The 24,163-nt window shown below is 42.2% G+C and overlaps 1 protein-coding gene across 4 annotated transcripts in view; it reads right to left on the reverse strand.

Annotated features, from left to right (window-relative positions):
- Positions 1-24,163, reverse strand: part of eif2b3 (eukaryotic translation initiation factor 2B, subunit 3 gamma) — a 78,522-nt gene that overhangs the window by 24,351 nt on the left and 30,008 nt on the right. The window contains exons 2-6 of one of the 4 annotated variants that reach the window (XM_021589494.2): positions 21,788-21,919; positions 20,354-20,515; positions 18,846-19,003; positions 4,525-4,684; positions 4,001-4,112 (exon numbers count right to left, since the gene is read on the reverse strand). In XM_021589494.2, coding sequence (XP_021445169.1) covers positions 4,001-4,112; positions 4,525-4,684; positions 18,846-19,003; positions 20,354-20,501 — 578 coding nt within the window. In that variant the 5' untranslated portion in view covers positions 20,502-20,515; positions 21,788-21,919. Of the gene's footprint in view, positions 1-4,000; positions 4,113-4,524; positions 4,685-18,845; positions 19,004-20,353; positions 20,516-20,782; positions 21,100-21,693; positions 21,920-24,163 lie in introns of those variants that run through there. The other 3 variants (XM_036966443.1, XM_021589493.2, XM_036966444.1) reach the window with 3 other exon arrangements.

Raw genomic sequence — 24,163 nt, forward strand, 5'->3', positions numbered from 1 at the left:
TGTCTTACTCACATCAGCTGCGGAGAACGTGATTGCACAGTCTTCCGGAACAGCTGGTGCTCTCATGCATGTTTCAGTGTTATTTGCCTCGAAGCGAGGATAGAAGTAGTTTAGCTCGTCTGGCAGACTCACGTCACTGGGAAGCTCGCACCTGTGGAACCCTTTGTAGTCTGTAATGGTTTGCAAGCCATGCCACATCCGACGAGCGTCAGAGCCTGTGTAGTACGATTTGATCCTAGTCCTGTTTGATCGTTCGTCGGAGGGCATAGCGGGATTTATTATAAGTTCCGGGTTAGAGTCCCGCTCCTTGAAAGCGGCAGCTCTCGCCTTTAGCTCAGTGCGGATGTTGCCTGTAATCCATGGCTTCTGGTTGGGGTCACTGTGGGGACGACGTCATCGATGCACATATTGATGAAGCCAATTACTGAGGTGGTATACTCCTCAATGCCATTGAATGAATTCCGTAAGCAAAACAGTCCTGTAGCTTAGCATCTGCTTCATCTGACCACTTTTTTATTGATCTAGTCAATGGTGCTTCCTGCTTTAATTTTTGTTTGTAAGCAGGAATCAGGAGGATAGAATTATGATAAGATTTGCCAAATGGAGGGCGAGGGAGAGCATTTATCGTGCTGATAAGAAATTTGGTAAAACGGATTTAAGTTTCCCTGCATTAAAGTCCCCGGCTACTAGGAGCGCCGCCTCTGGGTGAGCGTTTTCTTATAGCGGAATACAGCTCATTCAATGCTGTCTTAGTGCCAGCCTCTGACTATTGTGGTTTGTAAACAGCTACGAAGAATACAGATTAAAACTCTTTTGGTAGGTAGTGTGGACTACAGCTTATGCACCTTATCCTAGCCCAAGATCTGCGTTTGTAACTTCGAATAACTCATGCATTGATATCAATGGGAAATTTGTACAAAGGAATTGAGTGGCCCAAAGTGAGTGGTGGTTAAGCCATTGGTCCCAGGTTAGCCGTACCACAGTATAGGACAGCAGCACGTGACGGCAGCCCAGCAATCCCATTCCATACGTCACCCAGCCTATGTCTGTTTAAATACAACGGCAGACAAGTAAAGAAAGACTCTGGAGACAGCTTAGACAAACAGCCAGGGAACGACTTGAGCTGGTAGGGGAGGCTTTCAGACGTCTCAAACTTCCTACGCTCAGGAAAAAGGGGCTTAATGGGGGGAAACAGAGTCGAAACAGAGACCTTTGACATCTGGGGCTGAAATAAACGACAAAGCATCGATACTTATGTTAGCTGAAGAGTTAGCCGACAGCTTTAAGATATCATAAGACTGACAAACTCAATAGACCTCAGTCTTTCAACAAGTGGCCTAGGGCTCATTGACGACTTCTATTTTAAAGCTCAACTAGAAGTTTAATTTGTTTAGGGTTAACATGTCTAATAAACTTCAGGCCTGTGAGGTTGTGCATGTTTGTGGAGATACAATTAGCCAGTCTTTCAATGTGCATGTGCAGGCCAAAATGTTCAGATGTTTCCTATATGCAAGTAAATTCAGTGTAAGTAAGCTCAGTATGAATGTAGTGTCACAAGCCCACAACTTCATGTGATATCCTGGTGTGTGTGTGTTTGCTACATGCATGTGTGTGTATCTCACATTAGCGCACGTGCCAATTTGCTTTTGCAGGGAAGCATGCTTGCAGCTGCTGTTGCGGCCCCTCTCTTATTGGGCAGGATTTAGTGTGGCTCGGGCTCCCTGAAGTATTTATGAGCTCCCAACAGACCAGCTCCCACAGCCCAGAGTCCACAACCTAGAACATAGGTCATAGAACCGCAGCCCACAGCCCAGACCAGTGAACAGGACCAGAAGCCCAGGACCAAGGCACAAGACCTGGGCCCATCTTCACAAAAGGTCTCGTAGGAGTGCTGATTTGGGATCAGTTTTGCCTTTAAGGTCATAATGGATAAGATTATATGGACAGGGAGGACCTGATCCTAGATAACTACTTTATGAATATGGGCCCAGGGCTGCAGTCCAGGTCCAGCCAGGATGTCGACAGCTTCAGCTCTTTCAGCCCAGACATCATAGACACCACACAGGGGACTCAAGACAATGCTACTAATGGGTTCATCTATTTTGTGCACACTAGACATACGGGTATTTGATGAGCAAGTTTGCCATTTCTGTCAAAAGCGAATATGGCTGACTATCTAGTTCATTATTCTAGTTCCTTATTATCCGAATTCCTTATGCATGACGTTTTATCAACTGCAAATGGCCTTAATACCAAGATGTATTTAGTAGTGGGCAGTACATTTGCAAGTATTATACATCAATAGATCATTTTATTGATCTGCTCAAGTAGGATTTACACCTTTGGCAATTGAACAAACATGAATTCTGCTTTAAAGCTTTAAAAAACAAATAGGCAAATCAGCAGTTACTACATCCATTGTGGATCATAATAATAAATACCATTTAGCAGACACTTTTATCCAAAGCAACTTAAAGTCATGCGTGCAAACATTTTATGTATGAGTGGCCCCAGCGGGAATCGAACCCATAACCCTTGGCGATTAACATAACTTAAAAATGCCTCATGAGCGTAGTGCAACTGTTCAACCCCACCAGAACCCAAAATATAAGTTTGTTTTGCGCCAACATTTATAAAACACAATTTAGCCTCAAAACATGTTTTGATATTATGGACGGTCAGTCCTTGTAGCCATAGCTATGAATTTGAGAGTGGTTACATTTTTCCAGACGCATCCCGCAGCTTTTTACCCGATAATGGGTCAGGGAGAATGCATTATCGTTTCTCCTGCCGACTGCCACTTTGAGACACAGGGTGGCGATGAGATAAGAGCATAAATACACGGCTTCAGAGCAGCCAAATGCAAACACACACACAACCACCCAGCGCAACGATAAAGCCCACATGGATGTTTGAAAAAGAGAGCGAGAACAAGTGAAAGAAAAAGGACCACAGCATGCGCTAAGCTGGAACAGGAGGTCTGCCGTGGAAAAACAGCCGAACACAGCCAAAGCAGGAGCAAATCCCTGTGTAGCTGAAGTAATTGGTTAGTCTCATGACAGCCAAGGCTGGGGAGTGCTGTGTTTTTATTAGCAATCCCACACAAATGCAGGGTCAGATCTGAACAAGTTTGCGTTGTTCCCTTCAACACTCCACCCCGCGCCTTGCGCTTTGCTAACTCACACAATCGCACACACACACACACACACACACACACCTGGTGGCTTGATAAGACAGACCTGGGTTCAAATACTATTTGAGATCTTCCAAATGCGTTAAACATTTGCTTTTTCCTGCCTGGAGAGCCAGTTGAGTGATGGTTGCTCAAGCTCAAACCATTACAGATAAAGTTTTGAAATAGGAATTGAACCCAGTTCAGTTGATAAGACAGCCCAGTGGAAAGTCTCAAGAGTCAGACTCAAAAGAGAAGTGATAAAATATGTATCCCTGTATTGTTAGACCGGGGGAGGCGTTATTGTACCTGACTCCTAGTTCCTACCCAGACCAACTCAGTCACATTATTTGTAAGGCTATGAAAACGTCACATCATTAATAGTGAGAACGGGGATTTAATTTGACAAGGCAATAAATATTTGAAATGGAAACTAATAACTAACCAATACAGCCAACATTTCATAAGTTTCAATTCATCATCACCAGTCAGACAATAGGCATTATTGGGTTTGAGGGGAGACCATTTTTAAAGGTAGACTCAGTGATATGACGTAGGTGCACAAAGTAAACAGCACAGTGGGTCAATTTCCACAACAACTAAGAGCATTGAAGCGTGAGGCTAAACTCCCCCACTGTTTTGGTCCCGCACCTACCATGCTCGAACAGTGTAAAGCGAACCTTTGCACATGCACAGATACTGTGTGTGACTGTGTGGGAAATACGTCTTGCATCTTGTTTATCGCAACATCTGCAGTACTGTTCGTGGCAACGTCCTTTAGTAGAGTGTACATTTAACCACTAAATGTGATGATAAAGTCATACTCACTTTCTCATGATGGACTTCCTGATGACCACACCTTCGTCCAGGTCGGCCTCGTTGGCCATAAAGAGGAGCCTCTTTCCTGTACCATCCACCCCGACAAAGTCCCTTTGCTCCCCTGGGAGAAGGAAGACACCAGAGGAACAATCACACATCAATGGCTAAGATCTCACCACACGACTAACAAGCAAGCCATCTAGCTTGGCTTGATGGCTAAGCTAGATGGCTTGTAAACTGGCTTGTAAACTAACATCTAGGCCTACAGACCTTCACTCGGTTTAATAAGACAGATTTAGAAATAAAAATGTCAACGAGCTTCATCGTAGATTGTTACAAGCGCAATAAACATTTGCTAACTAGGGAATATCCTTTTTAGGGAATGAATCTTTGAAATGTACCATTTTACCATCCATAAAAAATACTGACAGATATTGTAGTGTTCTGCATTCACTATTTTTGGTTGACTCAAAATCAAATGCAGGGGATCTGGTGTAATAACGCTTGTTGTGTTATAATCATCTGAATCGCACCGGTTTTTTTCTTGCCCTTCTGTCCGGGAACAGTCTCGGTGAACTCGTGGGCTTTGCTCATCAGCATGGAGAGGGTAGCGTTGTGGGCTCGGAACAGGTCGACCACCTCGTGGAGGGCAGCGTCCGTTATCAGGTCACAGCTCACCACCAAGACGTCCGTCTGGAGGGAGACATGGAAGAGAAACGCACATTCATCAGAATTTGAGAGAGGGAGAAGGACCACAGAGATTTATAAGCACTGTCTCTTTACCTCAAGACCCAGAGCATCTGGGTTCTGTTGGTATGAAACAATACTAATGTTAAAGGTAGTTAGTAGGCTTCGAAAAGAAGAGGATGGTGTTTTCACTCAAGGATCAGGCCCCACCAAACAGTTGTATTGTAGCACTGATACAGAGAATTCAGAACAATTAGCAGTTCATTGACTTGAATAGGAGAATATGATAGCTGGTACTAGTCAAAAGGGCTTACTCGTTACCATTCGTTGATCGCCAAACTTTAAAATGAAACAAAAAGACAGCGATGATCTATGACAATATCCCCTTCAACTTTTTCTAAAGCATGCCCAGGACCCTTTCACAGCAGAGTCCATTACATTATTCTGCCTAATAGGAGGAACACCCTTCTAATGAAAGTGAATAGTCATTAAGCTGTTCCTTGGCAACGCCTCAGTAAGTTATCACACTCCAGCCTTCAAATACAGTTTATTCCGTCCAGATCCACATTATGCTCAAAACACCCGAGCTTCTTCGCAGCTGAGACATTCATCTCGAATGATGTGCATGAACATATGACGCAATGGTGCTCCATAAGAAGTCCATAGCGCATGAAAAGTTTGGCTGTGTTTTTCTTAACTACAGTCACAACAAAAATGGTTTCATAAGGGGGAGGTGGGGACAGAGGTAGAGAGAGAGGAGGAGATAGAGAGAGGTGAAGAGAGATAGGAGTGGATAGGGAGGGTGAACCTCCTTGATAAACATGGTGCTCTCCTAACTCCTAGCGAGGCATCCTAGCGTAGTGTAGCAAGGGGCACAGGGGAATCCAGCGATAAATCCTGCGCTGCATTTGCCATTGTTTCTGTTTGAGATGTCTGGTTCCCATCTGCTCTGGCCATCTTGGGCCTGTGGATAAATAAACAGGGAAGGCGAGTGAGGAGCGGGGCCTGTTAAAGCGTGCCTGGCTCTATAAAGGCTGCATGCCTCATTGGGGAGGCCTGGGGAGAGGCCCTGCCGTGACGTTCTGCACCCGGGGCATGCAGCTCAGCAGTCTGGCTCTGCTCTACTCCACGGTAGCACACATGGCCAACAGATAACAACCAGGCCAGAGCCAGGGCCCCTCAACTCCACTGTCTCGGTCTCTCTCACTGCTACTGGAGAGAGACTAAAGGAGCATCTTCTCCTGCTAATCCAAGACTATGGTTAGGCTATTTATTTCAGACCCCAAAAGACAGGTTTTAATAGTTGGAACAGACATGTGTGGGAGTGGGGGTTTGGTTTCAACACTGAAAACATAGAAGCCTTCAACACAGAAGATTTTGTGAAGCTCTGAATTTTTTTTATTCACAGTAAATCACGAAAGTAACATTAAAAAAAGAAAATATCTCCCTTTGAGTGTCCCTTAGAGGCATCAGTTACATTACCAAAAAAAAAAAAAAAAAAAAGGCTACATTTAATCATATTCAGTTCATATAAACACACACACACACACACACACACACACACACGAGAAAGTATTCACACCTCTGGATTTTTTCTCAATTTTGTTGTGCAAGAGCCTGAATTTAAAATGTATTAAATTGAGATTGGGTCACTACACACAATACCCCATTTTGTCAAAGTGGAATGATGTTTTTAGAAATGTTTACAAATTAATACAGAAATGAGTCAGTAAGTATTCAACCCTTTTGTTAAGTTCAGGTGTAAAAATCTGCTTAACAAGTCGCATAAGTAGCATCAACCACAAAGACTAGAAAGGTTTTCCAATGCCTCGCAAAGAAGGGCACCTATTGATGGGTAAAAATACATTTAAAAAAGCAGACATTGAATATCCCGTTGAGCATGGTGCAGTTATTACACTTTGGATGTTGTATCGATACACCCAGTCACTACAAAGATACATGTGCCCTTCCTAACTCTGTGGCGGGGAGGAAGGAACTAGAGGTCGACCGTTTATGATTTTTCAACGCCGATACTGATTATTGGAGGACCAACAAAGCCGTTACCGATGATTTTTTATTTGTAATAATGACAATTACAACAATACTGAATTAACACTTATTTTAACTTCATATAAAACATCAATAAAATAAATAATGAAACAATGAAACATGTTCAATTTGGTTTAAATAATGCAAAAACAAAGTGTTGAAGAAAGTAAAAGTGCAATATGTGCCATGTAAGAAAGCTAACGTTTAAGTTCCTTGCTCAGAACATGAGAACATATGAAAGCTGGTGGTTCCTTTTAACATGATTCTTCAGTATTCCCAGGTAAGAAGTTTTAGGTTGTAGTTATTATAAGAATTATAGGACTATTTCTCTCTATACCATTTGTATTTCATATACCTTTGACTATTGGATGTTCTTATAGGCACTATAGTATTGCCAGTGTAACAATATAGCTTCCGTCCCCCTCCTTGCCCCTACCTGGGCTCGAACCAGGAACACATAGACAACAGCCACACTCGAAGCATCGTTACCCATCGCTCCACAAAAGCCACGGCCCTTGCAGCGCAAGGGGAATAACTACTCCAAATCTAAAAGCGAATGACGTTTGAAACAGTATTAGCGCACACCCAGCTAATCATTTTACATTGGTTACACCAGCCATTAGGCTGATAGGCTTGAAGTCATAAACAACGCTGTGCTTGCGTAGAGCTGCTGGCAAAACGCACGAAAGTGCTGTTTGAATGAATGATTATGGGCCTGCTGCTGCTCAGTCAGACTGCTCTATCAAATCAGACTTAATTCTAACATAATAACACACAGAAATATGAGCCTTTCGTCATTAATATGATCGAATCCGGAAACTATCATTTCAAAAACAAAACGTTTATTATTTCAGTGAAATACGGAACCGTTCGGTATTTTATCTAACGGGTGGCATCCCTAAGTCTAAATACTTTTGTTACATTGCACAACCTTCAATGTTATGTCATATTTACGTAAATTTCTGGCAAATTAGTTCGCAATGAGCCAGGCAGCCCAAACTGTTGCATATACCCTGACTCTGCGTGCAATGAACGCAAGAGAAATTACAATTTCACCTGGTTAATATTGCCTGCTATACTGGATCAGTAGTTACAACTAGTGATTATGATTGATTATTTTTTTTTATAAGATAAGTTTAATGCTAGCTAGCAATTTACCTTGGCTTCTACTACATTCGCGTAACAGGCAGGCTACTCGTGGAGTGCAATGGTTAGAGCGTTGGACTAGTTAACAGTACGGTTGCAAGATTGGAATCCCTGAGCTGACAAGGTGAAAATCTGTCGTACTGCCCCTGAAAAAGGCAGTTAACCCACAGTTCCTAGGCAGTCATTGCAAATAAGAATGTGTTCTTAACTGACTTGCCTAGTTAAATAAAAGGTATAAAAAAAATATATATTTTTAAATAATAATCGGAAATCGGTGCCCAAAATACAGATTTCCGATTGTTATGAAAACTTGAAATCGGCCCTAATTAAATCGGCCATTCCGATTAATCGGTCGACCTCTAGAAGGAACACACTCATGGATTTCACCATGAGGCCAATGGTGACTTTATAACAGTTCAAGTTTAATGGCTGTGATGGGAGAAAACTGACGGATCAAAAAAACATAGTTACTCTACAATACTAACCTAATTGACAGAGTGAAAAGGAGGAAGACTGTCCAGAATACAATATTTCCATAACATGCATCCTGTTTGCAATAAGGCACTAAAATAATACTACAAAAAATGTGGAAAATAAATTAAAGTTTTTATCCTGAATAAAGTTTTATGTTTAGGGCAAATCCAACACACCACATCACTGAGTACCACTTTTATATGTTCAAGCATGGTGGTGGCTGCATCGTGTTATGGGTATGCTTGTCATCTGCAAGGATAAGGGAGTTTATTAGGATAAAAAGAAAGGGAATAGAGCTAAGCACAGGCAACATCCTAGAGGAAAACTTGGTTCAGTCTGCTTCCCAACAGACACTTGGAGACATTCACCTCTCAGCAGGACAAACGCCTAAAACAAGGCCAAATATGCACTGGAGTTACTTACCAAGACGATATTGAATGTTCCGGAGTGGCCTAGTTTGAGTTGACTTAAATCTGCTTGAAAATCTATTGCAAGATTTGAAAATGGCTGTCAAGCAAATATGAACAAACAACTTGACAGAGCCTGAAGAATTTTAGAAAGAATAAATGGGCAAATATTGTACAATCCAGCTGTGAAAAGCTCAGATTTACCAATAACGACTCACAGCTGTAATCACTGCAAAAGGTGATTCTTACATGTATTGACTAAGGGTTTTTGAATACTTATCTAACCAAGGTATATTAGTGTTTTATTTTCAAAACATATTTTAGAGTATTTTTTGTAGATTGTTGACAAAAAAAATACAATTAAATCCACTTTCATCCCACTTTGTAAATGAAAAAAATGTGGAAAAAGGCACTGTATCTAATACACGGGTATGTACATCTGGCCGTACAATGATGTATGCTGTCAACAGCTGGGATAATCGCCCATTAGTTGAAGTCACGATGTCAAGGTAAACCGATCCGCTAGGCCGCTCCTAATGGCTAAACATATAGCACTGATTTCTATTTTTGAGTACCAAGTTAACCAACCACCAAAAGTAACAAACATCCCTTTGTTGCAGCTGGTCGTGAGGGAGCTATCGGTCTGTCGCTCCACACGCTGTCCAGTCAGTGGGTCGGAGGCAGAGTGACGGCTGATGGTAGTCTGAGCCCTGTTCAAAAGTAGTGAGCTAGATAGCGAGTAGGGTGCCATTTGGGATGCAGACTGTGTGACACTGGAATGGTGTCAGCTGGAGGATCATCTGACGGGGTTTGTGGCCATTTAGCAGGCCTGATCTCTGGTGGTTAGGTCAGGGCCACCCACACACTGCCTTCCTCCCCTGCCTGGTTCTGCCTGGCTGCCCCAAGGCCCTGCTCCCCTCCCAGCCAGGTGAGACCACCCTGAATGTAGCACATTGGAGAGAGGAGAGGGTGTGTCTGACAAGAGGGCCTGCCTGCTATTCCTGCTGTCTCCACACAGTCCATAGACACACACACACACACACACAGTGCAATCAGTCAGACACCTCTGGTTTCAGCAGTTAGGCTAAGTCTCTGCTGAGCGCTGTCAATTTGACATTTACATTGTAGCGAGACATTCCAGTGACAACTGATCTCGATTTAACAGTTTGGGTTATGTGTGTTTGACATGAAGAAAGTGTTTATACTATTTAAATGAATAATGTGGAGGGAGGCCCTCTTCAATATGCATTTTGTACATACTATACAAATCATGTAGATGAGGCTACCGAGTCGTTCCATGTCATTACAGCCAATTTGTTCTGAAATTGTTTCTGTAGTAAAAAACAGGTAAGATGGGCACAACTGTTTTTCCCTAAACTAATTGATTGCACCAAAATTGGCCCTTTTAATTTATAGGCTTCAGATAATATCCAATAAATATAGTACCCAACTTCTTCCTACTGAGTAAGAGCTGGGGAATCCCCACCCAAAAATCAAAAGCCACCCATTGACAACCCTTACCACATGCCAATCCCACCCCAACATCCAATAGCGATTACAGCCTTGAGTCTTCTTGGGTATGACGCTACAAGCTTAGCACACCTGTATTTGGGGAGTTTCTCCCATTCTTCACCGCAGATCCTCTCAAGCTTTGTCAGGTTTGATAGGGATTGTCTCTGCACAGCTATTTTCAGGTCTCTCCAGAGATGTTCGATCAGGTTCAAGTCCGGGCGCTGGCTGGGCCACTCAAGGACATTGAGACTCGTCCCAAAGCCACTCCTGCATTGACTTGGCTGTATGATTAGGGTCGTTGTCCAGTGAGCACTCTGGAGCAGGTTTTCAGTAAGGATCTCTATACATCTTTCCTGACTAGTCTTACAGTCCCTGCCACTGAAAAACATCCCCACAGCATGATGCTGCCACCACCATGCTTACCCATAGGGATGGTGCCAGGTTTCCTCCAGATGTGAAGGTTGGCATTCCGGCCAAAGAGTTCAATCTTGGTTTCATCAGAGAATCTTGTTTCTCATGGTCTGAGAGTCCTTCCGGTGCCTTTTGGCAAACTCCAAGTGGGCTGTCATGTACCTTTTACTGAGCTGTGCCTTCCGTCTGGCCACTCTACCATAAAGGCCTGATTGGTGGAGTGCTGCATAGATGGTTGTCCCTCTGGAAGGTTCTCCCATCTCCACAGAGGAACTCTGGAGCTCTGCCAGAGTGACCATCGGGTTCTTGGTCACCTCCCTGACCAAGGCCCTTCCCCCCACGATTGCGCAGTTTGACCGGGCGGCTAGCTCTAGGAAGGGTCTTGGTGGTTCCAAACTTCTTCCATTTAAGAATGATGGAGGCCACTGTGTGCCGCAGAAATGCCGCAGAAATGTTTTAGTACCATTACCCAGATCGGTGCCTCGACACGATCCTCTCTCGGAGCTCCACGGACAATTCCTTCGACCTCATGGCTTGGTTGTTGCTCTGACATGCACTGTCAACTGAGGGACCTTATATAGACAGGTGTATGCCTTTCCAAATCATGTCCAACCAATTGAATTTACCACAGGTGGACTCCAATCAAGTCGTAGAATCAAAGGATTATCAATGGAAACAGGATGCACCGGAGCTGAATTTCGAGTATCATAGCAAATGGTCTGAACACTTAAGTAAATAAGTTCGTTTTTTATATTTAATACATTTCCAAAAATTCTAAAAACCTGTTTTTGCTTTGTCATTATGGGGTATTGTGTGTAGATAGACGAGGAAAAAAAGTAATTGAATATATTTTAGAATAAGGCTGTAACGTAACAAAATGTGGAAAAAGTCAAGGGGTCTGAATACTTTCCGAATGCACTGTACAGTTCTGTTTGACAAGTGTACTGAACAAAAATATAAAATGCAACAATTTCAAAGCTTTACCTGAGTTACAGTTCATATAAGGAAATCAGTCAATTGAAATATATTCATTAGGCCCTAATCTATGGATGTCACATGACTGGGAATACAGATATGCATTGGTTGGTCACAGATAACTTAAAGAAATAAATAATAAGAAAACCAGTCAGTATCTGGTGTGACCACACCAGACTCATGCAGTGTGACATCTCATCTACATAGAGTTGATCAGGCTGTTGATTGTGGCCTGTGGAATGTTGTCCTATTCATCTTCAATGGCTGTGTGTGAAGTTGCTAGATATTGGCGGGAACTGGAACACGCTGTCATACATGTCGACACAGAGCATCCCGAAAATGCTCAAATGGGTGAAAGGTCTGGTGAGTATGCAGGCCATGGAAGAACAGGCATTTTCAACTTCCAGGAATTGTGTACAGATCCTTGCGACATGGGGCTGTGCATTATCAGGCTGAAACATAAGGTGATGGTGGCGGATGAATGGCGTGACAATGGGCCTCAGGATCTAGTCATGGTATCTCTGGGCACTCAAATTTCCATAGATAAAATGTAATTGTGTTCGTTGTCCGTAGCTTATGCCTGTCTATAGCATAACACCACCGCCACCAGAGGGCACTCTGTTCAGCAAGTTGACATCAGCAAACCGCTCGCCCGCACATGGTCTGCAGGTGTGGGGCCAGTTGGATGTGCTGCCAAATTCTCTAAAACTATGTTGTAGGCGGCTTATGGTAGAGAAATTTAAATTCAAGTCTTTGGCAACAGCTCTGGTGGACATTCCCACAGTCAGAATGCCAATTGCACATTCCCTCAAAACATGACACATCTGTGGCATTGTGCTGTGTGACAAAACTGCACTTTTTAGAGTGGCCTTTCTTTGTGCCCAGAACAAGGTGCACCTGTGTAATAATAATGCTGTTTAATCAGCTTCTTGATATGCCACACCTGTCATGTGGATGGATTATCTTGGCAAAGGAGAAATGCTTACTAACAGGGATGTAAAGAAATTTGTGCACAACATTTGAGAGAAATAAGCTCTCAAATGCATATGGAACATTTCTGGGATCTTTTATTTCAGCTCATGAAACCAACACTTTACATGTCGCGTTTATATTTTGTTCAGTGTAGTATGAAGTTGCGGCTTAAAATATTGCTTCTCTTTACTATGTAAAGTATTCCATGTGAATCTGGTGATGTTTTTTCCCCCAGTTCAGAGAAATTAGTTTGTCTATTATTGAACATAGTGTCAAAATACCCTGGTTTTGACCACTAGATGACACTGTTTCTGCTATATTGCCACACATCCATTTTGCTAGTCTCTGGAGTTTATTAAATAGATCACAGCATTTTCTTTGCAATTTAGGGTAGAAAACCAATATATTCTGTGCATGGTGAAAATAATCCTCACAATTCAAGCCTGTCTTCCATGAAACAAATCTGCCCTTTTATGCTTTATTGGTGTCCAGGAAATGGCCCCTTTGTGTGTGTGGTTTATTCCCTTAAAAAAGGTCTGGATTACTGTTAGACCATTCCTGCTGAACAAGCAAACCATTAGGCCACAGCAGTTCTAATGGTTTCAATGTTATGGTCTCTAATGGTCTTCAATGGTAAAGGGTTTAGTGTCACTATTCACAATACATATAGAGCTGTTTCCTGATTATTTTATTGAAAAACATAAGACTGCCATGCATTAATAATTTTTTAGGGTTGTCACAACATTTTAGCCCCTAGCCTATTTCTCCATCAAAGTTCTGGGCTTGAAGGAAAAATCTTCATATGAGAATTGCATATGGAGAGCCCTTTCAGAGCTGACACTTGGACTATTCAAGGAGAGTTGGGTTGAAGCATTAGGTTGCTATTAGGACAAACTGAATTGTTTTCATGGAGGATGACCACACAATTGATTTATTTTCATAATGAGACAACTATTGGTTTTCTACCCAAAGTTAATAAAACACAAGAGACCAGCAAAATGGATAAAATAGTGTGGCGGTATAGCAGGAACAGTGGCATCTAGTGGTCAAAACCTGGTACTTTCACACTACTTTATGGTAAATACTACAATGACTAATTTCTCTGACCAGGGAAAAATAAAATAAAAACATCCCCAGATTCACAGAGAATACATAACATAGTACGGAGAAGAAATTCATATTATTTCTCAAACATAGTGTTTCCACTACATGCATTTAGCAGCGTCACACCTACATTTTTACAAGATCATATTGGAGAACAAACAAATCACCAAAATAAAAACTAGACAGCCAGGGAGAATGAAAATTCCGAAAAATGTCATGGCATGGTGCCCCCATTTATTTTGTTACAATGTTTGAGTCATAAGAACAAGGCATAAGCCATAGCAAAATGTGTAGAATTGCAGGAAATTAGCTTTTAAACTGCAAATGTTCTCTAAGCCCCATGGCAAAATGTGTAGAATTAGCTCTATAACAGCAACATTTTGGGGATGGTAAAACTTTTATGACAACTGATGCGTTGACAGTCATTGATCTTCAAGTCATTTTACATGCCTAACAACCCCAGGGAATATCAGTAGCCCAGGCAAAGTGCTCACTATGTCCAGCTTTGCATTCTGACCAACGGAAGGTCTGTTCCTGATCTTGCACATCCGCACGGCACCTTCAGCATTCAAGTGCTAAAATGGCTTGTGCAATATCACGCTTCAGTAGTTGAGTGACAACCTATGTCATTTGCTAGGTTATTGTTATCTATCTGGCTATAGGCTGCTGAACGGGGCTTACAATCAGTGCTTGGACTGAAATAGGTGCCGGTACTCCTTTTTAGGTGCCGGTACTATTTACATTTAGGTGCTCCACAATACTTTTTAGCTAATATTCTATGAGAAGGACGGGAGCTCAAGCAGTAGAATATTTGAGGTGCCGGAACTCAGCTCCGGTGAGCTCCAGTCCGAGTCAATCACTGCTTACAATATATATTTTTTCCAATTGATCAGGTTCACCCTCAGCAAAAGTTTTGGTAGTTTTGCTTTAAACAATCAGGGTTTTTTAGATATACTGGACAAAGTTGATAATATCATAACGAGGAAATAAAATCCCTTTGCAAGGCACACTGTTATGGCCAAAGCAGGAGGAGAAAAGAAGCTCACTAAACTTGCAAACGGTCAAAATCATTAGATTTTGAGATGGGGTGAAATTCAAAGTTGTGATATATATTTCATTGGTAGCTAATGGGTCCAAATCAGATATTGGGTACTATATTTATTTAATATAATCTGAATCCTAGAAATTAAAATAAATTAACATTTGTCACATGTGCCAAAAACAACAGTTGTAGACCTTACTGTGAAATGCTTTCGATGGTGCCGCTGTAGAACTTTACTCTGGGGACCCATGCCAAATCTTTTCAATCTCTTGAGGGGGGAAAAGGTTTTGTCGTGCCCTTTTCACGACTGTCTTGGTGTGTTTGGACTATGATTGTTCATTGGTGATGTGGACACCAAGGAACTTGAAACTCTCAAACTGCTCCACTTCAGCCCAGTTGGTGTTAACGTGGGCCTGCTCGGCGCACCTTTTCCTATCGTCCACGATGAGCTCCTTTGTCTTGCTCACAATCAATTAGCGTAATTTCTCAGAGATCAAATTATATTTCAACAAAATAAAGTTTCAGGAATGCTAATCTTATCGGTTTCTAACTGCAGAAACAATTTCAGGACAATCTGATATAGTGAGCGTTGAAATCCTCTTGTGCTTTTTGAGGTGGAACGACCCTACTAATAGCCTACAATAGTAAAAAAAAAAAAAAAAATGTTGAAATTATAATTCGTATATAACTATTCTAATTTATACCTCATCTCCAACACATTCCAAAAATGTAATATCAGAAAACAAAGATTGAGAGGTTTAAACTTATTTAAGCCTAATTCAAATTGTGAATATACAGAGTGTAGTCTCTTCTATTACATGCACTTACGACAGAGGGGGAGCTCTACCAAAAGCTCTGTGTGTGTCTGTCTGTGTGTGCACGGGAGGGAATAGCAAGAACTCCCGACCTCCCGCTCTCACTCAACCATGTCTCCTGTGTCCCCACTCACATGAAAAGCCTGCTGCTCTGTGTCATACATACTGGACTCACTGCTGCTTCTTCCCCAGAATCTCCAACCAAGTAAAGAGGGGCAAACGTCAAAGTGGCTTAATGCTTAATCACTGCACTGAACAGAAAGTGCTTGTACACTAATCTTTTTTCAATAGGTGACTTTAGGCAAATGGAACAGTATTTAGGAAGATACACCCATCATTCTCCGGGCGCAGTGTGTTCGTGTGAGGAGATGGTCTGGGAGGGGAGAGACGACAGAGTGATTCCTATGCAGGGATTTGGAGCCCCATTGCCAGGTGTCCTCTCTCATCACCCCAGTGTCTGTTTGTGTGCAGTGCAACTCAATGCCTTTAATCTATGTGACTGTGGTGGATTAGGAATAAAGGCATGTGGAGGCACTGGGAGGGAAGGAAAGGAGCATGCTGGAGCCCGCTCTCTCATCACCCTGGAGGCCAGCTGAGCCCGGTGGGTTCTGTTTGCCCCCAGACAGTCAATGAATATCTATTTGCCTTTGTAACGTGGCTTTACTGTAAGTGAACGCAAATAGGGAGTCTGAATAGGGACTCATGATGAGCCACACAATCACTCTTAAGTCTGAACTTAATACTTTGTACAGTTACAGTACCAACATAACAAAAATAATTGAATATGATCTAATTTTGACAACAAAAAATATAAAGTACTCTGGGTCGCTGTCCCCACACGTCTCCCTGTACAGGCTCCAGAATGCAACAGACCAGGGTGGGTTGCAACGGACTGCTTCTGACATCATATGTTTGGAAAGCAGCGAGGGGAGGGGGAAGGAGGGCAATGGCTGGAGGGAGGGGATGGGGAGGCAGGTTTTCAGCAGGTGAAATGAGGCCCTTCGCTTAGCCGGAGCCAGGAACGCACGGATCAGTGGTCGCCCAGCGGCACACAGGATCTCCTGCTTCAATAGCCTTGCTGACCTCAGTCTTTCCATACTGTGTCCAGGTGAAACACGGGGTGCCTGTCTTCTATAGGCTCATTCAGGGGCTAGTAGTACCCTCGCTCCCTCACTGGATGAACCCCCCCTACCCACATGGTCCGGTAAAAACACTGACACACTGTGAGAACATTTGTGCAGGCATTTTTTCCCCTTTTCTTTTTTTAAATGATCAGTCATCCGTAGAGCCTAAAGCTGACTCTGTGGCCCCCCCAAATTCCAAAGCAATTAATCATTGATTCCACTTTATCTATGAGGTGCTCTACTATGAGACAGTTGACTTGGACTGTTAGACATACACTAATAAGGTCTGTATTGATACGCCTGTACAGTATACTGATACACACACACACACACACACACACACATATACATATACAGTGCCTTGCGAAAGTATTCGGCCCCCTTGAACTTTGCGACCTTTTGCCACATTTCAGGCTTCAAACATAAAGATATAAAACTGTATTTTTTTGTGAAGAATCAACAACAAGTGGGACACAATCATGAAGTGGAACGACATTTATTGGATATTTCAAACTTTTTTAACAAATCAAAAACGGAAAAATTGGGCGTGCAAAATTATTCAGCCCCCTTAAGTTAATACTTTGTAGCGCCACCTTTTGCTGCGATTACAGCTGTAAGTCGCTTGGGGTATGTCTATCAGTTTTGCACATCGAGAGACTGACATTTTTTCCCATTCCTCCTTGCAAAACAGCTCGAGCTCAGTGAGGTTGGATGGAGAGCATTTGTGAACAGCAGTTTTCAGTTCTTTCCACAGATTCTCGATTGGATTCAGGTCTGGACTTTGACTTGGCCATTCTAACACCTGGATATGTTTATTTTTGAACCATTCCATTGTAGATTTTGCTTTATGTTTTGGATCATTGTCTTGTTGGAAGACAAATCTCCGTCCCAGTCTCAGGTCTTTTGCAGACTGCATCAGGTTTTCTTCCAGAATGGTCCTGTATTTGGCTCCATCCATCTTCCCATCAATTTTAACCATCTTCCCTGTCCCTGCTGAAGAAAAGCAGGCCCAAACCATGATGCTGCCACCACCATGTTTGACAGTGGGGATGGTGTGCTCAGGGTGATGAGCTGTGTTGCTTTTACGCCAAACATAACGACTTGCATTGTTGCCTAAAAGTTCAATTTTGGTTTCATCTGACCAGAGCACCTTCTTCCACATGTTTGGTGTGTCTCCCAGGTGGCTTGTGGCAAACTTTAAACGACACTTTTTATAGATATCTTTAAGAAATGGCTTTCTTCTTGCCACTCTTCCATAAAGGCCAGATTTGTGCAATATACGACTGATTGTTGTTCTTTGGACAGAGTCTCCCACCTCAGCTGTAGATCTCTGCAGTTCATCCAGAGTGATCATGGGCCTCTTGGCTGCATCTCTGATCAGTCTTCTCCTTGTATGAGCTGAAAGTTTAGAGGGACGGCCAGGTCTTGGTAGATTTGCAGTGGTCTGATACTCCTTCCATTTCAATATTATCGCTTGCACAGTGCTCCTTGGGATGTTTAAAGCTTGGGAAATCTTTTTGTACCCAAATCCGGCTTTAAACTTCTTCACAACAGTATCTCGGACCTGCCTGGTGTGTTCCTTGTTCTTCATGATGCTCTCTGCGCTTTTAACGGACCTCTGAGACTATCACAGTGCAGGTGCATTTATACGGAGACTTGATTACACACAGGTGGATTGTATTTATCATCATTAGTCATTTAGGTCAACATTGGATCATTCAGAGATCCTCACTGAACTTCTGGAGAGAGTTTGCTGCACTGAAAGTAAAGGGGCTGAATAATTTTGCATGCCCAATTTTTCAGTTTTTGATTTGTTAAAAAAGTTTGAAATATCCAATAAATGTCGTTCCACTTCATGATTGTGTCCCACTTGTTGTTGATTCTTCACAAAAAAATACAGTTTTATATATTTATGTTTGAAGCCTGAAATGTGGCAAAAGGTCGCAAAGTTCAAGGGGGCCGAATACTTTCGCAAGGCACTGTATATATAACACACCCATAACTCAATTTGGATTTATCCCCCAGGAGCACCCACAGTAGATCCAGCCAATGCGGTGGCAGAGAGAGCAGCCAATCTGGCTCTGAGATCAACAGTCTGTGTATGCATCCCAAATGGCAGGGTGCCATTCCACCCACCTTGACTTTCTGCTGGATGTGCCTGAGGGCGTCGGCGGTGCCCATGTCAGCATCCTCCTGGATACACACCAAGTCTAACTTCATCTTCACATCCAGCTTCACCTTGGGGTCTGTGCTGATCATCTTCTGCACCTCTTTGGTTGTGATAACAATTACCTCTACAGAGGAAAAATAAAAGACATTTAGAAAGACTAAACCCAGTCAAGCAAAATGGGACAGATGACAATGACCAAACATATTAGACAATGTGCTTACTGGCAGAATATACATTATGAAAATCATTCAAAACACTTCCAATGGAAACAGAGTTTGTGATAGATGTATTTACACATTGAGAACATTGCTAGGAAGTCTTGTAATGGAGTCTTGACTGTATAAATGTTTCAACCAAACTAGTTTGTTTACTGTTGCCTTATTTAGCCTTGTAAAATCTAATTGCAGGGCCTTACTAGTTGGCTTCTCACAGTAAGTACTGCCACACATGAAGTTACTATAGGGACTGGGAGGGCTCTGACTAGAACATGTATTCCAGGTGGGATAGTATGTCAACTTTCGCTACATTATCTCCATTTGCAAACTCCCTATAGCCTATTTGTATGCACCAATTAGTGAAACTGGACTCCTATTAACAATAAAAGCAGTTAGCGTGAGTTTCTTTTGGTGGGATAAAACCTTGCTTTAGGTTACTTCAACACTAACGATAATGAGGAACTCAACAAGAAATCATAAAAAAAATATAAAAAATCCACACTTTCTAGAAGACTGATACTCCAGTGGAGGGCCTTGACGTGCACTTTACTGAAGCACACAGGTGGACAAGAACAGCTTTCCCAGACCACAGTGGATGGCTATGAAAGTTACAACTAGGCCGAAAGGAGTCCTATATCAAGCCCTGAGGCATATGATTAGAGGGGAAAATAGTAGTCTATATAACAATCTTTGTCATTTATCCCCCAATAATTACCTTCAACTTATCATTACCCAAATGCAGCCTGACTGGTGAGGCCTGGCAGCAAACTGACCACAGCTGGGACCTATAAACACTGTAAATAGGTCTACCCATGCATTCACTTGGTCTTAACTGCAATATTTAAGTATGCTAGCTAAACTCACATACTCCAAAAAAAACATGTTAGCTAGGTTGTAGGCCTCCTTATGTCTGAAATACTACGTAACACGTCTTGGAGTTGGAGGCCATCGTATTGTAAAGGTGGTATATGTCCTTTAAAAAAGAATGACTCTGCAACTGATAGCACTAGAGCAGTACTTTTGACTGTCAGTCCCTATGTGACATCTATTGGGCCATTGGTGACAAACTACTGACACTGCCCACACACATGCAACTCTTATTCTGAAAACGGGAAGCATCTACCAGTGAGTGCGTCTAACTGGTTGTTGTAGTATACAAAACCAGGATTTGGGGATTCATTTGATCATTAAAAAATGTGTAACAGTAATACACCAAAGTGGGTTTGACTGGATCAAGCCCTAAATGTAGAGAATATTACCTTCAAACCCCACTCTCTCCAGCAGGTTGAGGGGGTACCAGATGAGGGGCTTGTTTCCTACAGGTAGCAGAGGTTTGGGGGTGTTGTAGGTTAGGTCCATCATACGAGACCCACCACCAGCAGCCATCAATACCGCCTGCAGCTCCATCTGCTGTTATACACCTGGGAACACACACACGTCAAATTTGTGACCACTTCAACATGATTGTACTGATAACCAGACTTGCTCTCTTGTTGACACCAAACAGTTAGCAAGTTATTGCATTATCCCAAAATCGTAAAGCAAGCCCACTCTAGCTAGCGACACACAAACATATGCAGTCAGCTACTGTAGCGAACAAATTGATTCAATACGTGCAAACAATAATACCAAATTGTCAGGTTATGACCCCCTAGTAGTAGATGAAGCAAATCACATACGTGACCTACCTATTCGATAACGTCAGCTGGTTTATTCAGCAGCAACACGCTTGTCACCCAAATGACAGTGCTGTACAGTCAACTGTTTACGAGCTAGCTAACCAAGAGTTCTTAATCCTGAAAAGTTCAACAGCCTCAACCGAGATACAAAATATCGTGATGCTATTTTAATATGTAAAGACCTTCACCGATACGTGGTAATAACTTTTAGTGAAATAATAAAACAATATTAGAGACAGTTCGCTAAACTGACTAGCGGCATGCTAGCTTGTATGATGACACTTTGCTACCATTGATGAAATCACTCCGGGAGTAAACTAGAGCCGGTGTATTTATGGTTCCTACCTACAGTCATTGGTCAGATTACAACAATTCAGGATTTACACAGTAAAAAAACAACAACGCTATCATCATTATCATTACCATCATCATCAATATGTTTGTGGTTTGTTTTTGTAAGAACGAGATCACTTTTGGCTTTTTCACATTAGATCCTATCACAGCTTTTTATCTAGGCTATAACCATGTTAATTTGCAGTGAATTAAATTTATTACCATGATTTTATCATTTAAAATTACATTTTTAGGAAAGGAAAGCTGAAAATGTACTGTGTGTGCCTTCACATGAAGAGCTTTCCTACAGATGTAGGATATTAATTGGAGCCAGTTTGCTACAGCAGGAAAAGATTCCAGCAACTGGAAATGTGAATTATAATGTGGATTATAATGAATGGAAGTTTTTCTAGAGGATGATAAATTTTTTCATTAGAAAATTCAGACTGGATTTGCCCTAAGTAGAATTTACAAACTTTAGAATGCTTTTTAAAACTCAAATACACTACATGTTGGCATTTCCTGTAGTGCAGAACAGTTCTCATGAACAAAAGACTTTTCAAATTAAGATCTGTAAATATTCACACCAGTAATTTCCATGGACCAGGCTGAGACCCCCACCAGTGCAGATTACCAGCCACCCAGCTCTTCCAGACAGAGCCCAAACCCCAATTCACCGACCTCCGATGTAACAGCAAATTGAACGCTGGGAATGTGGCTTGGCTTTGTTTTCTCTGGACAGGAGATGAGCTTCATTGGTAGCTGCCTGTTGAGGAAACATTGGAATAACAGGACAGGCTGTTGCAGTTCACTCTGAAGAGAGGGAGAAAAAGGGAGAGAAGGAGAAAAAGAGGGAACACTAACAGACATTGCTGTTTAATGGAGATTTCTTAGCTCTCGACGAGCACCTTTGCTGTTGTTCTTCATTTCTATCTGTATACAGTGTAACTTTGTAAATGTTCAGTGACTTAACTATGAGAAAACATTTTAAACTCCTTCTGGTCACCTTGACATAGCACTGCTCAGACACAAGAATGTTTACTGTGGTGAAAAACAGCTATTAGACCACCCGGATAATCATGTGTTGATGATGGGAGCAAAGTTTGCCAACTGGCAGGTAATGTAGTAGTCTACCTCCTCAATAGAAAGGTACACAACTGAACCACTGATATTTTGCCAATGAAATCCCATTTAACGATCACAAACAAATATTAGTGGTACAGTATTAACATTTTTATAACCAGCTAAACACACACATTTAATTTTAATGATATGGAAAGCAGAAATAATTATTTTATCCCCGAAAAATAGTTTCGAAATCACCTTTCAAAAAGGAACATTTAACCTTGTTTAATCTTAAACTTTCAGGTTTTTAACATGCAAATACATTTTACTAATATATTCAACCATGCATAATATCCAAATATAACTTTTTACTTTGTCTGAAATTGTATAATAATCTGGCCCTGATGATCCCATGAGAGGCTAATTTTGGTCTGGCTGTGTAACTCAAAACGGGTGAAGAATATAGGAGCATATATTCAGCTGAGAAGGAATACAAGCCAGAGTCAAAATATCTTCATTATTCAAATCTGGTTAACATGACATGAGTCTACTAAAAATGGTCCTTCCCATCCACTATCCTTTACTATGTGTTTCCTACATGCAGGTGGCATTAATCTTGTCATAAAAAAAGGATCTGGCTGAAACTAAGGCTATCATAAAAGTCAACCCATAACACTGCCTTTTTACAACATGATCATGACATTGCACATTTCTGCCCCAAAACATAAGGAGGTCCAATAGATATATTATATATACGAAAGTATCTTGACATCCCTTGAAATTAGTGGATTTTACTATTTCAGCCACACCCGTTGCTGACAGGTGTATCAGATCGAGCACACAGCCATCCATACACGGACATTGGCAGTAGAATAGCCTTACTGAAGAGCTCAGAGACTTTCAATGTGGCACTGTCATAGGATGCCACCTTTCCAACAAGTCAGTTCGGAAAATTTCTGCCCTGCTAGAGCTGCCCCGGTCTACTATAAGTGCTGTTATTGTGAAGTGGAAATGTCTAGGAGCAACAACGGCTCAGCCGTGAAGTTGTAGGCCACACAAACTCACAGAACAGGACCACTGAGTGCCGAAGCGTGTAGTGCATAAAAATCGCCTGTTCTCGGTTGCAACACTCACTACCGAGTTCCAAACTGCCTCTGGAAGCCACGTCAGCACAAGAACTGTTGGTTGGGAGCTTCATGAAATGGGTTTCCATGGCCGAGCAGCAGCACCCAAGTCTAAGATTACCATGCACAATGCCAAGTGTCGGCTGAAGTGGTTTAAAGCTTGCCGAAATTGGATTCTGGAGCAGTGGAAACGTGTTCTCTGGAGTGATGAATCACGCTTCACCATCTGGCAGTCCTATGGACAAATCTGGGTTTGGCGGATGCCAGGAGAACGCTACCTGCTCGAATGCATAGTGCCAACTGTAAAGTTTGATGGAGGAGGAATAATGGTCTGGGGCTGTTTTTCATGGTCCAGGCTAGGCCTGTTAGCTCCAGTGAAGATACATCTTAACGCTACAGCATACTCTTCTGGGAAAGCTTTCCACTACATTCTAGACGATTCTGTGCTTCCAACTTTGTGGCAACAGTTTGGGGAAGGCTCTTTCCTGTTTCAGCATGACAATGCCTCCCGTGCACAAAACGAGGTCCATACAGAAATGGTTTGTCGAAATCGGTGTGGAAGAACTTGACTAGCCTGCAGAGAGCGCTGACCTCAACCCCATCAAACACCTTTGGGATGAATTGGAACACCGACTGTGAGCCAAGCCTAAAGGCCCAACATCAGTGCCCAACCTCAATAATACTCTTCTGGCTGAATGGAAGCAAGTCCCGCAGCAATGTTCCAACATCTAGTGGAGAGCCTTTCCAGAAGAGAGGACGCTGTTATAGCAGCAAAGGGGACCAACTCCATATTAATGCCCAGGATTTTGTAATGAGATGTTTGACGAGCAGGTGCCCACATACTTTTGTTCATGTAGTGTAATTCATA

Source organism: Oncorhynchus mykiss, chromosome 28, assembly GCF_013265735.2.
Source record: "Oncorhynchus mykiss isolate Arlee chromosome 28, USDA_OmykA_1.1, whole genome shotgun sequence".
NCBI classification, from domain to species: domain Eukaryota; kingdom Metazoa; phylum Chordata; class Actinopteri; order Salmoniformes; family Salmonidae; genus Oncorhynchus; species Oncorhynchus mykiss.